The 17,146-nt window shown below is 48.2% G+C and overlaps 1 protein-coding gene across 1 annotated transcript in view; it reads right to left on the reverse strand.

Moving 5' to 3' along the window:
* Positions 1-17,146, reverse strand: part of LOC121555472 (ubiquitin-like modifier-activating enzyme 1) — an 81,364-nt gene that overhangs the window by 19,253 nt on the left and 44,965 nt on the right. The window contains 2 exon segments of the mRNA XM_045213167.1: positions 12,919-13,100; positions 13,449-13,666. Of these exon segments, the coding sequence (XP_045069102.1) occupies positions 12,919-13,100; positions 13,449-13,666 (400 nt within the window).

Raw genomic sequence — 17,146 nt, forward strand, 5'->3', positions numbered from 1 at the left:
TTGCTGTGTGTGGAATACCACTTTCTCTGTCCATGTAGTTAACAGTTTGTCCAGTTTTCAGGTTGGAACAACCATGTTGTCTTAACACATGTGGCTGTTTAACATTTTCCTCATTTGAACCCTCAACAGTATTACCTGTGTCATGGTTGAAGGTCTCTGCTCCATTTCCTGTCAGTTTCAGTGTCCATATATCATTGGATGCGACATCTGGTAGGTTTGTGTCTGTTAATGTGTCCTTTTGGTCCTTTTCAGCAGGAGGCTGATTCTCAGCAACAGCCCCTCCATCTTGTTGATCGTTTACTTTCCGCAATCTTGAGTGATGCACCCTGACAATGGTGCCTCCGTGCCTCACAAATATCACCACACCATCTTGGCCAATGACGACTCCCGGTCCTTTCCACTCAACTCATTTGTAGTACACTTTGTTTCCAGGCTCGTACTTCTCATCTATTGGTCGACACTGTTTACGCAGAGCCCTGCGAATTCTCTCCAACAATGCTTCAGTGAACGCTGAAGTTTAGGTTTGCCGTATTTCTGGCACGTCTCACAACTGCTCACTATCTGCCGTAGAATGGAAATACTCTCATCATCATTATTCCCAGAACTGTTGAGTCATTTCTGAACTCTGTCAACTGTAGCATGTCCAAACTGTTCGTGAAGTTTCAACAATACTTTGTGTTTTTCCCACTGTGGTTATGTTCTCTGTGACTGTCAGAATCTCCATGTGCTCTGTGTCCGACAGAATCTCATTTTTACATGTCTGTCTACAATGTTTACACAACAGTGGCCTGAGGTAGAAAGTTCGAGGGTCACTTGGTTGTTTAAACATCACTGCCTTGTCATTTGTTATGTCTAGCACAGCCCCTGCCTTCTTGAGGGAAGCTTTGCTTAATCGTAAGGGGATATCTGTTTCAATGTGACACTGTCTGACCAATTTTTGCTGGTATCTTGATTCTCTTGGTAGAATGGACGTCTCTCCCATCTCCAAAAGCTCTGTTGCTTGGTGTGTCAATCATATTTTGTACTTCTTTCATATTTAGTTCACTGACGTAGCTATCAAGCCATTTCGCACCACACACTGTGCGTGTACATGCAGTATCAATCACAGCAGATCCTAAGGATTAAACTATAAAGATCTCAGAAGCAGATTTGTTTGACAACAGTGTAATGTTAACACTGCTCCATCTCTGTGTTTACATGTTCCTCTGTTAGTTTAACTTGTTCATTTTTATGAGGACAGTCTTTAACCCAATGATAAGTGCTTTGACAAATAGCACATTTTGATCTCCTTCCATGCCGGGCAATGGCGCCCTCGTCTGGTTGTCTTGAGAACGTGACTTGTTGGTGCCTTCTCGCTGCAGCTCAGTGTAATATGCCTCCTCACTCACTTCAGTGAAAGCCAACTGTTTCTCCTTACCGTCCAGACAGGCAGTATCTAGTTTCTCCCTACCGTCCAGACAGGCAGTATCTAGTTTCTCCTTACCGTCCAGACAGGCAGTATCTAGTTTCTCCTTACCGTCCAGACAGGCAGTATCTAGTTTCTCCCTCTACCGTCCAGACAGGCAGTATCTAGTTTCTCCCTACCGTCCAGACAGGCAGTATCTAGTTTCTCCCTCTACCGTCCAGACAGGCAGTATCTAGTTTCTCCTTACCGTCCAGACAGGCAGTATCTAGTTTCTCCCTCCCGTCCAGACAGGCAGTATCTAGTTTCTCCCTACCGTCCAGACAGGCAGTATCTAGTTTCTCCTTACCGTCCAGACAGGCAGTATCTAGTTTCTCCTTACCGTCCAGACAGGCAGTATCTAGTTTCTCCCTACCGTCCAGACAGGCAGTATCTAGTTTCTCCCTCCCGTCCAGACAGGCAGTATCTAGTTTCTCCCTACCGTCCAGACAGGCAGTATCTAGTTTCTCCTTCCCGTCCAGACAGGCAGTATCTAGTTTCTCCTTACCGTCCAGACAGGCAGTATCTAGTTTCTCCTTACCGTCCAGACAGGCAGTATCTAGTTTCTCCTTCCCGTCCAGACAGGCAGTATCTAGTTTCTCCTTACCGTCCAGACAGGCAGTATCTAGTTTCTCCTTACCGTCCAGACAGGCAGTATCTAGTTTCTCCCTCCCGTCCAGACAGGCAGTATCTAGTTTCTCCCTCCCGTCCAGACAGGCAGTATCTAGTTTCTCCTTACCGTCCAGACAGGCAGTATCTAGTTTCTCCCTACCGTCCAGACAGGCAGTATCTAGTTTCTCCTTACCGTCCAGACAGGCAGTATCTAGTTTCTCCCTACCGTCCAGACAGGCAGTATCTAGTTTCTCCTTTACCGTCCAGACAGGCAGTATCTAGTTTCTCCTTACCGTCCAGACAGGCAGTATCTAGTTTCTCCTTACCGTCCAGACAGGCAGTATCTAGTTTCTCCTTACCGTCCAGACAGGCAGTATCTAGTTTCTCCCTCCCGTCCAGACAGGCAGTATCTAGTTTCTCCCTACCGTCCAGACAGGCAGTATCTAGTTTCTCCTTCCCGTCCAGACAGGCAGTATCTAGTTTCTCCTTACCGTCCAGACAGGCAGTATCTAGTTTCTCCTTACCGTCCAGACAGGCAGTATCTAGTTTCTCCCTCTACCGTCCAGACAGGCAGTATCTAGTTTCTCCCTACCGTCCAGACAGGCAGTATCTAGTTTCTCCCTCTACCGTCCAGACAGGCAGTATCTAGTTTCTCCTTACCGTCCAGACAGGCAGTATCTAGTTTCTCCCTACCGTCCAGACAGGCAGTATCTAGTTTCTCCTTACCGTCCAGACAGGCAGTATCTAGTTTCTCCTTACCGTCCAGACAGGCAGTATCTAGTTTCTCCCTTCCCGTCCAGACAGGCAGTATCTAGTTTCTCCCTACCGTCCAGACAGGCAGTATCTAGTTTCTCCCTCCGTCCAGACAGGCAGTATCTAGTTTCTCCTTACCGTCCAGACAGGCAGTATCTAGTTTCTCCCTCCCGTCCAGACAGGCAGTATCTAGTTTCTCCTTACCGTCCAGACAGGCAGTATCTAGTTTCTCCCTTACCGTCCAGACAGGCAGTATCTAGTTTCTCCTTACCGTCCAGACAGGCAGTATCTAGTTTCTCCCTTACCGTCCAGACAGGCAGTATCTAGTTTCTCCCTCCCGTCCAGACAGGCAGTATCTAGTTTCTCCTTACCGTCCAGACAGGCAGTATCTAGTTTCTCCTTACCGTTCAGACAGGCAGTATCTAGTTTCTCCTTACCGTCCAGACAGGCAGTATCTAGTTTCTCCTTACCGTCCAGACAGGCAGTATCTAGTTTCTCCCTACCGTCCAGACAGGCAGTATCTAGTTTCTCCTTACCGTCCAGACAGGCAGTATCTAGTTTCTCCCTACCGTCCAGACAGGCAGTATCTAGTTTCTCCCTCCCGTCCAGACAGGCAGTATCTAGTTTCTCTAGTTTCTCCTTACCGTCCAGACAGGCAGTATCTAGTTTCTCCCTCACCGTCCAGACAGGCAGTATCTAGTTTCTCCCTACCGTCCAGACAGGCAGTATCTAGTTTCTCCTTACCGTCCAGACAGGCAGTATCTAGTTTCTCCTTACCGTCCAGACAGGCAGTATCTAGTTTCTCCTCTACCGTCCAGACAGGCAGTATCTAGTTTCTCCTTACCGTCCAGACAGGCAGTATCTAGTTTCTCCTTACCGTCCAGACAGGCAGTATCTAGTTTCTCCTTACCGTCCAGACAGGCAGTATCTAGTTTCTCCCTCCCGTCCAGACAGGCAGTATCTAGTTTCTCCCTACCGTCCAGACAGGCAGTATCTAGTTTCTCCCTACCGTCCAGACAGGCAGTATCTAGTTTCTCCCTTACCGTCCAGACAGGCAGTATCTAGTTTCTCCCTACCGTCCAGACAGGCAGTATCTAGTTTCTCCTTACCGTCCAGACAGGCAGTATCTAGTTTCTCCCTACCGTCCAGACAGGCAGTATCTAGTTTCTCCCTACCGTCCAGACAGGCAGTATCTAGTTTCTCCCTCACCGTCCAGACAGGCAGTATCTAGTTTCTCCCTACCGTCCAGACAGGCAGTATCTAGTTTCTCCTCTACCGTCCAGACAGGCAGTATCTAGTTTCTCCTCTACCGTCCAGACAGGCAGTATCTAGTTTCTCCTTACCGTCCAGACAGGCAGTATCTAGTTTCTCCTCTACCGTCCAGACAGGCAGTATCTAGTTTCTCCTTACCGTCCAGACAGGCAGTATCTAGTTTCTCCTTACCGTCCAGACAGGCAGTATCTAGTTTCTCCTTACCGTCCAGACAGGCAGTATCTAGTTTCTCCCTACCGTCCAGACAGGCAGTATCTAGTTTCTCCCTCTACCGTCCAGACAGGCAGTATCTAGTTTCTCCCTCCCGTCCAGACAGGCAGTATCTAGTTTCTCCCTACCGTCCAGACAGGCAGTATCTAGTTTCTCCCTCCCGTCCAGACAGGCAGTATCTAGTTTCTCCCTACCGTCCAGACAGGCAGTATCTAGTTTCTCCCTCTACCGTCCAGACAGGCAGTATCTAGTTTCTCCTTACCGTCCAGACAGGCAGTATCTAGTTTCTCCTTACCGTCCAGACAGGCAGTATCTAGTTTCTCCCTACCGTCCAGACAGGCAGTATCTAGTTTCTCCCTACCGTCCAGACAGGCAGTATCTAGTTTCTCCCTACCGTCCAGACAGGCAGTATCTAGTTTCTCCTTACCGTCCAGACAGGCAGTATCTAGTTTCTCCTTACCGTCCAGACAGGCAGTATCTAGTTTCTCCTTACCGTCCAGACAGGCAGTATCTAGTTTCTCTCTACCGTCCAGACAGGCAGTATCTAGTTTCTCCCCTACCGTCCAGACAGGCAGTATCTAGTTTCTCCCTCTACCGTCCAGACAGGCAGTATCTAGTTTCTCCCTACCGTCCAGACAGGCAGTATCTAGTTTCTCCTTACCGTCCAGACAGGCAGTATCTAGTTTCTCCTTACCGTCCAGACAGGCAGTATCTAGTTTCTCCTTACCGTCCAGACAGGCAGTATCTAGTTTCTCCCTACCGTCCAGACAGGCAGTATCTAGTTTCTCCTTACCCGTCCAGACAGGCAGTATCTAGTTTCTCCCTACCGTCCAGACAGGCAGTATCTAGTTTCTCCTCTACCGTCCAGACAGGCAGTATCTAGTTTCTCCCTACCGTCCAGACAGGCAGTATCTAGTTTCTCCCTACCGTCCAGACAGGCAGTATCTAGTTTCTCCTTACCATCCAGACAGGCAGTATCTAGTTTCTCCTTACCGTCCAGACAGGCAGTATCTAGTTTCTCCCTTACCGTCCAGACAGGCAGTATCTAGTTTCTCCCTACCGTCCAGACAGGCAGTATCTAGTTTCTCCCTACCGTCCAGACAGGCAGTATCTAGTTTCTCCTTACCGTCCAGACAGGCAGTATCTAGTTTCTCCCTACCGTCCAGACAGGCAGTATCTAGTTTCTCCCTACCGTCCAGACAGGCAGTATCTAGTTTCTCCTTACCGTCCAGACAGGCAGTATCTAGTTTCTCCCTTACCGTCCAGACAGGCAGTATCTAGTTTCTCCCTACCGTCCAGACAGGCAGTATCTAGTTTCTCCCTACCGTCCAGACAGGCAGTATCTAGTTTCTCCCTTACCGTCCAGACAGGCAGTATCTAGTTTCTCCCTACCGTCCAGACAGGCAGTATCTAGTTTCTCCTTACCGTCCAGACAGGCAGTATCTAGTTTCTCCCCTACCGTCCAGACAGGCAGTATCTAGTTTCTCCCTACCGTCCAGACAGGCAGTATCTAGTTTCTCCCTACCGTCCAGACAGGCAGTATCTAGTTTCTCCCCTACCGTCCAGACAGGCAGTATCTAGTTTCTCCTCTACCGTCCAGACAGGCAGTATCTAGTTTCTCCCTACCGTCCAGACAGGCAGTATCTAGTTTCTCCCTACCGTCCAGACAGGCAGTATCTAGTTTCTCCTTACCGTCCAGACAGGCAGTATCTAGTTTCTCCCTTACCGTCCAGACAGGCAGTATCTAGTTTCTCCCTCTACCGTCCAGACAGGCAGTATCTAGTTTCTCCCTACCGTCCAGACAGGCAGTATCTAGTTTCTCCCTACCGTCCAGACAGGCAGTATCTAGTTTCTCCTCTACCGTCCAGACAGGCAGTATCTAGTTTCTCCCTACCGTCCAGACAGGCAGTATCTAGTTTCTCCCTCCCGTCCAGACAGGCAGTATCTAGTTTCTCCCTCTACCGTCCAGACAGGCAGTATCTAGTTTCTCCCCTACCGTCCAGACAGGCAGTATCTAGTTTCTCCTTACCGTCCAGACAGGCAGTATCTAGTTTCTCCTTACCGTCCAGACAGGCAGTATCTAGTTTCTCCCTACCGTCCAGACAGGCAGTATCTAGTTTCTCCTTACCGTCCAGACAGGCAGTATCTAGTTTCTCCTTACCGTCCAGACAGGCAGTATCTAGTTTCTCCCTACCGTCCAGACAGGCAGTATCTAGTTTCTCCTTACCGTCCAGACAGGCAGTATCTAGTTTCTCCTTACCGTCCAGACAGGCAGGCAGTATCTAGTTTCTCCCTACCGTCCAGACAGGCAGTATCTAGTTTCTCCCTACCGTCCAGACAGGCAGTATCTAGTTTCTCCCTCTACCGTCCAGACAGGCAGTATCTAGTTTCTCCTCACCGTCCAGACAGGCAGTATCTAGTTTCTCCCTACCGTCCAGACAGGCAGTATCTAGTTTCTCCCTCTACCGTCCAGACAGGCAGTATCTAGTTTCTCCCTACCGTCCAGACAGGCAGTATCTAGTTTCTCCTTACCGTCCAGACAGGCAGTATCTAGTTTCTCCCTACCGTCCAGACAGGCAGTATCTAGTTTCTCCCTACCGTCCAGACAGGCAGTATCTAGTTTCTCCTTACCGTCCAGACAGGCAGTATCTAGTTTCTCCCTACCGTCCAGACAGGCAGTATCTAGTTTCTCCCCTACCGTCCAGACAGGCAGTATCTAGTTTCTCCCTCCCGTCCAGACAGGCAGTATCTAGTTTCTCCTTACCGTCCAGACAGGCAGTATCTAGTTTCTCCCTTACCGTCCAGACAGGCAGTATCTAGTTTCTCCCTACCGTCCAGACAGGCAGTATCTAGTTTCTCCTTACCGTCCAGACAGGCAGTATCTAGTTTCTCCTTACCGTCCAGACAGGCAGTATCTAGTTTCTCCTTACCGTCCAGACAGGCAGTATCTAGTTTCTCCTTACCGTCCAGACAGGCAGTATCTAGTTTCTCCCTACCGTCCAGACAGGCAGTATCTAGTTTCTCCCTCCCGTCCAGACAGGCAGTATCTAGTTTCTCCTTACCGTCCAGACAGGCAGTATCTAGTTTCTCCTTACCGTCCAGACAGGCAGTATCTAGTTTCTCCTTACCGTCCAGACAGGCAGTATCTAGTTTCTCCTTACCGTCCAGACAGGCAGTATCTAGTTTCTCCTTCCGTCCAGACAGGCAGTATCTAGTTTCTCCCCTACCGTCCAGACAGGCAGTATCTAGTTTCTCCTTACCGTCCAGACAGGCAGTATCTAGTTTCTCCTTACCGTCCAGACAGGCAGTATCTAGTTTCTCCTTACCGTCCAGACAGGCAGTATCTAGTTTCTCCCTTACCGTCCAGACAGGCAGTATCTAGTTTCTCCCTACCGTCCAGACAGGCAGTATCTAGTTTCTCCCTTCCGTCCAGACAGGCAGTATCTAGTTTCTCCTTACCGTCCAGACAGGCAGTATCTAGTTTCTCCTTACCGTCCAGACAGGCAGTATCTAGTTTCTCCTCTACCGTCCAGACAGGCAGTATCTAGTTTCTCCCTACCGTCCAGACAGGCAGTATCTAGTTTCTCCTTACCGTCCAGACAGGCAGTATCTAGTTTCTCCTTACCGTCCAGACAGGCAGTATCTAGTTTCTCCTTACCGTCCAGACAGGCAGTATCTAGTTTCTCCCCTACCGTCCAGACAGGCAGTATCTAGTTTCTCCTCTACCGTCCAGACAGGCAGTATCTAGTTTCTCCCTACCGTCCAGACAGGCAGTATCTAGTTTCTCCCTACCGTCCAGACAGGCAGTATCTAGTTTCTCCCTACCGTCCAGACAGGCAGTATCTAGTTTCTCCTTACCGTCCAGACAGGCAGTATCTAGTTTCTCCCTACCGTCCAGACAGGCAGTATCTAGTTTCTCCTTACCGTCCAGACAGGCAGTATCTAGTTTCTCCCTACCGTCCAGACAGGCAGTATCTAGTTTCTCCCTCTACCGTCCAGACAGGCAGTATCTAGTTTCTCCCTTACCGTCCAGACAGGCAGTATCTAGTTTCTCCCTTACCGTCCAGACAGGCAGTATCTAGTTTCTCCCTTACCGTCCAGACAGGCAGTATCTAGTTTCTCCTTACCGTCCAGACAGGCAGTATCTAGTTTCTCCCTACCGTCCAGACAGGCAGTATCTAGTTTCTCCCCTTACCGTCCAGACAGGCAGTATCTAGTTTCTCCTTACCGTCCAGACAGGCAGTATCTAGTTTCTCCCTACCGTCCAGACAGGCAGTATCTAGTTTCTCCCTACCGTCCAGACAGGCAGTATCTAGTTTCTCCTTACCGTCCAGACAGGCAGTATCTAGTTTCTCCCTCTACCGTCCAGACAGGCAGTATCTAGTTTCTCCCTCTACCGTCCAGACAGGCAGTATCTAGTTTCTCCTTACCGTCCAGACAGGCAGTATCTAGTTTCTCCCTACCGTCCAGACAGGCAGTATCTAGTTTCTCCCTTACCGTCCAGACAGGCAGTATCTAGTTTCTCCTTACCGTCCAGACAGGCAGTATCTAGTTTCTCCCTCACCGTCCAGACAGGCAGTATCTAGTTTCTCCCTACCGTCCAGACAGGCAGTATCTAGTTTCTCCTTACCGTCCAGACAGGCAGTATCTAGTTTCTCCCTACCCGTCCAGACAGGCAGTATCTAGTTTCTCCCTTACCGTCCAGACAGGCAGTATCTAGTTTCTCCTTACCGTCCAGACAGGCAGTATCTAGTTTCTCCCTACCGTCCAGACAGGCAGTATCTAGTTTCTCCCTACCGTCCAGACAGGCAGTATCTAGTTTCTCCCTACCGTCCAGACAGGCAGTATCTAGTTTCTCCCTACCGTCCAGACAGGCAGTATCTAGTTTCTCCCTCCCGGTCCAGACAGGCAGTATCTAGTTTCTCCCTACCGTCCAGACAGGCAGTATCTAGTTTCTCCCTTTACCGTCCAGACAGGCAGTATCTAGTTTCTCCTTACCGTCCAGACAGGCAGTATCTAGTTTCTCCCTCTACCGTCCAGACAGGCAGTATCTAGTTTCTCCCTACCGTCCAGACAGGCAGTATCTAGTTTCTCCCTACCGTCCAGACAGGCAGTATCTAGTTTCTCCCTACCGTCCAGACAGGCAGTATCTAGTTTCTCCCTACCGTCCAGACAGGCAGTATCTAGTTTCTCCTTACCGTCCAGACAGGCAGTATCTAGTTTCTCCCTACCGTCCAGACAGGCAGTATCTAGTTTCTCCTTACCGTCCAGACAGGCAGTATCTAGTTTCTCCTTACCGTCCAGACAGGCAGTATCTAGTTTCTCCCTACCGTCCAGACAGGCAGTATCTAGTTTCTCCCTTACCGTCCAGACAGGCAGTATCTAGTTTCTCCCTCACCGTCCAGACAGGCAGTATCTAGTTTCTCCCTACCGTCCAGACAGGCAGTATCTAGTTTCTCCCTACCGTCCAGACAGGCAGTATCTAGTTTCTCCCTTACCGTCCAGACAGGCAGTATCTAGTTTCTCCTTACCGTCCAGACAGGCAGTATCTAGTTTCTCCTTACCGTCCAGACAGGCAGTATCTAGTTTCTCCCTACCGTCCAGACAGGCAGTATCTAGTTTCTCCTTACCGTCCAGACAGGCAGTATCTAGTTTCTCCCTACCGTCCAGACAGGCAGTATCTAGTTTCTCCCTACCTTCCAGACAGGCAGTATCTAGTTTCTCCCTACCGTCCAGACAGGCAGTATCTAGTTTCTCCTCTACCGTCCAGACAGGCAGTATCTAGTTTCTCCCTACCGTCCAGACAGGCAGTATCTAGTTTCTCCCTACCGTCCAGACAGGCAGTATCTAGTTTCTCCCTCTACCGTCCAGACAGGCAGTATCTAGTTTCTCCCTACCGTCCAGACAGGCAGTATCTAGTTTCTCCCTACCGTCCAGACAGGCAGTATCTAGTTTCTCCCCTCTACCGTCCAGACAGGCAGTATCTAGTTTCTCCCTACCGTCCAGACAGGCAGTATCTAGTTTCTCCCTACCGTCCAGACAGGCAGTATCTAGTTTCTCCCTACCGTCCAGACAGGCAGTATCTAGTTTCTCCCCTACCGTCCAGACAGGCAGTATCTAGTTTCTCCCTACCGTCCAGACAGGCAGTATCTAGTTTCTCCCCTACCGTCCAGACAGGCAGTATCTAGTTTCTCCCTACCGTCCAGACAGGCAGTATCTAGTTTCTCCTCTACCGTCCAGACAGGCAGTATCTAGTTTCTCCTCTACCGTCCAGACAGGCAGTATCTAGTTTCTCCTTACCGTCCAGACAGGCAGTATCTAGTTTCTCCTTTACCGTCCAGACAGGCAGTATCTAGTTTCTCCCTACCGTCCAGACAGGCAGTATCTAGTTTCTCCTCTACCGTCCAGACAGGCAGTATCTAGTTTCTCCCTCCCGTCCAGACAGGCAGTATCTAGTTTCTCCCTACCGTCCAGACAGGCAGTATCTAGTTTCTCCTTACCGTCCAGACAGGCAGTATCTAGTTTCTCCCTCTACCGTCCAGACAGGCAGTATCTAGTTTCTCCCCTACCGTCCAGACAGGCAGTATCTAGTTTCTCCTTACCGTCCAGACAGGCAGTATCTAGTTTCTCCCTCCCGTCCAGACAGGCAGTATCTAGTTTCTCCCTACCGTCCAGACAGGCAGTATCTAGTTTCTCCCTCTACCGTCCAGACAGGCAGTATCTAGTTTCTCCCTCTACCGTCCAGACAGGCAGTATCTAGTTTCTCCCTACCGTCCAGACAGGCAGTATCTAGTTTCTCCCTACCGTCCAGACAGGCAGTATCTAGTTTCTCCTTACCGTCCAGACAGGCAGTATCTAGTTTCTCCCTTACCGTCCAGACAGGCAGTATCTAGTTTCTCCCCCCGTCCAGACAGGCAGTATCTAGTTTCTCCTTACCGTCCAGACAGGCAGTATCTAGTTTCTCCTTACCGTCCAGACAGGCAGTATCTAGTTTCTCCTTACTGTCCAGACAGGCAGTATCTAGTTTCTCCCTGCCGTCCAGACAGGCAGTATCTAGTTTCTCCCTCCCGTCCAGACAGGCAGTATCTAGTTTCTCCTTACCGTCCAGACAGGCAGTATCTAGTTTCTCCTTACCGTCCAGACAGGCAGTATCTAGTTTCTCCTTACCGTCCAGACAGGCAGTATCTAGTTTCTCCCTCTACCGTCCAGACAGGCAGTATCTAGTTTCTCCTTACCGTCCAGACAGGCAGTATCTAGTTTCTCCTTACCGTCCAGACAGGCAGTATCTAGTTTCTCCTTACCGTCCAGACAGGCAGTATCTAGTTTCTCCTTACCGTCCAGACAGGCAGTATCTAGTTTCTCCTTACCGTCCAGACAGGCAGTATCTAGTTTCTCCTTCCCGTCCAGACAGGCAGTATCTAGTTTCTCCCTCTACCGTCCAGACAGGCAGTATCTAGTTTCTCCTTACCGTCCAGACAGGCAGTATCTAGTTTCTCCCTCCCGTCCAGACAGGCAGTATCTAGTTTCTCCTTACCGTCCAGACAGGCAGTATCTAGTTTCTCCTTCCCGTCCAGACAGGCAGTATCTAGTTTCTCCTTACCGTCCAGACAGGCAGTATCTAGTTTCTCCTTACCGTCCAGACAGGCAGTATCTAGTTTCTCCCTTACCGTCCAGACAGGCAGTATCTAGTTTCTCCATCTACCGTCCAGACAGGCAGTATCTAGTTTCTCCCTCTACCGTCCAGACAGGCAGTATCTAGTTTCTCCTTACCGTCCAGACAGGCAGTATCTAGTTTCTCCTTACCGTCCAGAGAGGCAGTATCTAGTAACTTGAACACTGCATTCAGGAGAACCATGTGGTACTTGCACTTCCTACTGTACCTCTGTTCGAAATCAAATATGTAGTTCATCATTGCAAACGAAATGTCTCTAGTAACACTGTCAAAGCTTGAATATGCCTCAAACACATAACATCTGTATCTGTTGATAACTGTAGTGACCATAACATCTGTATCTGTTGATAACTGTAGTGACCATAACGTCTGTATCTGTTGATAACTGTAGTGACCATAACATCTGTATCTGTTGATAACTGTAGTGACCATAACATCTGTATCTGTTGATACGGCATGCTGTACTTTGATAACCGTAGTGACCATAACGTCTGTATCTGTTGATAACTGAACGCCGAACATCTGTATCTGTTGATAACTGTAGTGACCTATCTGTATCTGTTGATAACTGTAGTGACCATAACGCCTGTATCTGCTGATAACTGTAGTGCCATAACATCTGTATCGTTGATAACGACCATAACGTCTGTATCTGTTGATAACTGTAGTGACCATAACATCTGTATCTGTTGATAACTGTAGTGACCATAACGTCTGTATCTGTTGATAACTGTAGTGACCATAACATCTGTATCTGTTGATAACTGTAGTGACCATAACGTCTGTATCTGTTGATAACTGTAGTGACCATAACATCTGTATCTGTTGATAACTGTAGTGACCATAACGTCTGTATCTGTTGATAACTGTAGTGACCATAACGTCTGTATCTGTTGATAACTGTAGTGACCACTACGGATAACACACCTTGAGCAGTAATGTTTATAATGAGTCTTACGTGCGTCAACGTTGTCCAGTGCGTTGGCGACTCCGTGAAGGCTCTCGAAGAAGTCGTCATCGTAGACGCGCTCGGTGTCGGGCCCGACGCGGTTCTGGTGACCCGTGATCCGGATGGACGGGTTCATCTGCTTCACCGCTGCCGCCGCAGTCTCACTCTTCATCTTCGTCACGTCCCACGGCCTGAATACAAACCAAACACAACTTTATTTAATATAGTTCCTTTAAACCCGCAACACTTTACAGAAGAACAATGAAATACAAGCAAACAAGAGGCAATGACAGATCAATTAAAACACAAAGGCCTGCGTCCCAAACTGTGTTCTATTCCCTAGATAGTGCACTACTTTTGAGAAGACCCATATGTGCCCTGATGAGAAGTGGTGCACTATCTAGAGAATAGGGTGCCATTTCAGACACTCGATGTCTAAAACAGTGAAATCCCAGAGGAAAGGCTAAAGGGGTGTTTTTTTAAGCGTGATTTAAACCCTCCATGGGTTAAGTCTACCCCTCCCTACCTCCCTCTCTCACCTGAAGAGGAACTGTCTGTTGAGGTTGGATTTCTCAATAGTGTCCATGTCTGTCACGATGACCTCACCCTCCCCGCCAGCCAATCCGATCATGGCAAAGTTCTTGAGCAGCTCACAGCCAATAGCGCCAGCCCCAACCAGGAAGTAGCGTTGTTTAGCCAGCTCCTCCTGCAGCTTGACGCCAAACACAGCGATCTGGCCATCATAACGACTGTTCCTCTGGAGAGAGGGAGACATGTCCTTTAATTATTTTCCCACAGGTAGCAGGTAGGGTTGTAATAGAGAACAGGTAGCAGGTAGGGTTGTAATAGAGAACAGGTAGCAGGTAGGGTTGTAATAGAGAACAGGTAGCAGGTAGGGTTGTAATAGAGAACAGGTAGCAGGTAGGGTTGTAATAGAGAAGAGGTAGCAGGTAGGGTTGTAATAGAGAACAGGTAGCAGGTAGGGTTGTAATAGAGAACAGGTAGCAGGTAGGGTTGTAATAGAGAACAGGTAGCAGGTAGGGTTGTAAAGAGAACAGGTAGCAGGTAGGGTTGTAATAGAGAACAGGTAGCAGGTAGGGTTGTAATAGAGAACAGGTAGCAGGTAGGGTTGTAATAGAGAACAGGTAGCAGGTAGGGTTGTAATAGAGAACAGGTAGCAGGTAGGGTTGTAATGAGAACAGGTAGCAGGTAGGTAGAGAACAGGTAGCAGGTAGGGTTGTAATAGAGAACAGGTAGCAGGTAGGGTTGTAATAGAGAACAGGTAGCAGGTAGGGTTGTAATAGAGAACAGGTAGCAGGTAGGGTTGTAATAGAGAACAGGTAGCAGGTAGGGTTGTAATAGAGAACAGGTAGCAGGTAGGGTTGTAATAGGAGAACAGGTAGCAGGTAGGGTTGTAATAGAGAACAGGTAGCAGGTAGGGTTGTAATAGAGAACAGGTAGCAGGTAGGGTTGTAATAGAGAACAGGTAGCAGGTAGGGTTGTAATAGAGAACAGGTAGCAGGTAGGGTTGTAATAGAGAACAGGTAGCAGGTAGGGTTGTAATAGAGAACAGGTAGCAGGTAGGGGTTGTAATAGAGAACAGGTAGCAGGTAGGGTTGTAATAGAGAACAGGTAGCAGGTAGGGTTGTAATAGAGAACAGGTAGCAGGTAGGGTTGTAATAGAGAACAGGTAGCAGGTAGGGTTGTAATAGAGAACAGGTAGCAGGTAGGGTTGTAATAGAGAACAGGTAGCAGGTAGGGTTGTAATAGAGAACAGGTAGCAGGTAGGGTTGTAATAGAGAACAGGTAGCAGGTAGGGTTGTAATAGAGAACAGGTAGCAGGTAGGGTTGTAATAGAGAACAGGTAGCAGGTAGGGTTGTAATAGAGAACAGGTAGCAGGTAGGGTTGTAATAGAGAACAGGTAGCAGGTAGGGTTGTAATAGAGAAGAGGTAGCAGGTAGGGTTGTAATAGAGAACAGGTAGCAGGTAGGGTTGTAATAGAGAACAGGTAGCAGGTAGGGTTGTAATAGAGAACAGGTAGCAGGTAGGGTTGTAATAGAGAACAGGTAGCAGGTAGGGTTGTAATAGAGAACAGGTAGCAGGTAGGGTTGTAATAGAGAAGAGGTAGCAGGTAGGGTTGTAATAGAGAACAGGTAGCAGGTAGGGTTGTAATAGAGAACAGGTAGCAGGTAGGGTTGTAATAGAGAAGAGGTAGCAGGTAGGGTTGTAATAGAGAACAGGTAGCAGGTAGGGTTGTAATAGAGAACAGGTAGCAGGTAGGGTTGTAATAGAGAACAGGTAGCAGGTAGGGTTGTAATAGAGAACAGGTAGCAGGTAGGGTTGTAATAGAGAACAGGTAGCAGGTAGGGTTGTAATAGAGAACAGGTAGCAGGTAGGGTTGTAATAGAGAACAGGTAGCAGGTAGGGTTGTAATAGAGAAGAGGTAGCAGGTAGGGTTGTAATAGAGAACAGGTAGCAGGTAGGGTTGTAATAGAGAACAGGTAGCAGGTAGGGGTTGTAATAGAGAACAGGTAGCAGGTAGGGTTGTAATAGAGAACAGGTAGCAGGTAGGGTTGTAATAGAGAACAGGTAGCAGGTAGGGTTGTAATAGAGAACAGGTAGCATGTGGGGTTGTAATAGAGAACAGGTAGCAGGTAGGGTTGTAATAGAGAACAGGTAGCAGGTAGGGTTGTAATAGAGAACAGGTAGCAGGTAGGGTTGTAATAGAGAACAGGTAGCAGGTAGGGTTGTAATAGAGAACAGGTAGCAGGTAGGGTTGTAATAGAGAACAGGTAGCAGGTAGGGTTGTAATAGAGAACAGGTAGCAGGTAGGGTTGTAATAGAGAAGAGGTAGCAGGTAGGGGTGTAATAGAGAAGAGGTAGCAGGTAGGGTTGTAATAGAGAACAGGTAGCAGGTAGGGTTGTAATAGAGAACAGGTAGCAGGTAGGGTTGTAATAGAGAACAGGTAGCATGTGGGGTTGTAATAGAGAAGAGGTAGCAGGTAGGGTTGTAATAGAGAAGAGGTAGCAGGTAGGGTTGTAATAGAGAACAGGTAGCAGGTAGGGTTGTAATTGAGAACAGGTAGCAGGTGAGGTTGTAATAGAGAACAGGTAGCAGGTAGGGTTGTAATAGAGAACAGGTAGCAGGTAGGGTTGTAATAGAGAACAGGTAGCAGGTAGGGTTGTAATAGAGAACAGGTAGCAGGTAGGGTTGTAATAGAGAACAGGTAGCAGGTAGGGTTGTAATAGAGAACAGGTAGCAGGTAGGGTTGTAATAGAGAACAGGTAGCAGGTAGGGTTGTAATAGAGAACAGGTAGCAGGTAGGGTTGTAATAGAGAACAGGTAGCAGGTAGGGTTGTAATAGAGAACAGGTAGCAGGTAGGGTTGTAATAGAGAACAGGTAGCAGGTAGGGTTGTAATAGAGAACAGGTAGCAGGTAGGGTTGTAATAGAGAACAGGTAGCAGGTAGGGGTTGTAATAGAGAACAGGTAGCAGGTAGGGTTGTAATAGAGAACAGGTAGCAGGTAGGGTTGTAATAGAGAACAGGTAGCAGGTAGGGGTTGTAATAGAGAACAGGTAGCAGGTGAGGGTTGTAATAGAGAACAGGTAGCAGGTAGGGTTGTAATAGAGAACAGGTAGCAGGTAGGGTTGTAATAGAGAACAGGTAGCAGGTAGGGGTTGTAATAGAGAACAGGTAGCAGGTAGGGTTGTAATAGAGAACAGGTAGCAGGTAGGGTTGTAATAGAGAACAGGTAGCAGGTAGGGTTGTAATAGAGAACAGGTAGCAGGTGAGGTTGTAATTGAGAACAGGTAGCAGGTAGGGTTGTAATAGAGAACAGGTAGCAGGTAGGGTTGTAATAGAGAACAGGTAGCAGGTAGGGTTGTAATAGAGAACAGGTAGCAGGTAGGGTTGTAATAGAGAACAGGTAGCAGGTAGGGTTGTAATAGAGAACAGGTAGCAGGTAGGGTTGTAATAGAGAACAGGTAGCAGGTAGGGTTGTAATAGAGAACAGGTAGCAGGTAGGGTTGTAATAGAGAACAGGTAGCAGGTAGGGTTGTAATAGAGAACAGGTAGCAGGTAGGGTTGTAATAGAGAACAGGTAGCAGGTAGGGTTGTAATAGAGAAACAGGTAGCAGGTAGGGGTTGTAATAGAGAACAGGTAGCAGGTAGGGTTGTAATAGAGAACAGGTAGCAGGTAGGGTTGTAATAGAGAAGAGGTAGCAGGTGGGGTTGT

Source organism: Coregonus clupeaformis, unplaced genomic scaffold, assembly GCF_020615455.1.
Source record: "Coregonus clupeaformis isolate EN_2021a unplaced genomic scaffold, ASM2061545v1 scaf0084, whole genome shotgun sequence".
Taxonomy (NCBI): domain Eukaryota; kingdom Metazoa; phylum Chordata; class Actinopteri; order Salmoniformes; family Salmonidae; genus Coregonus; species Coregonus clupeaformis.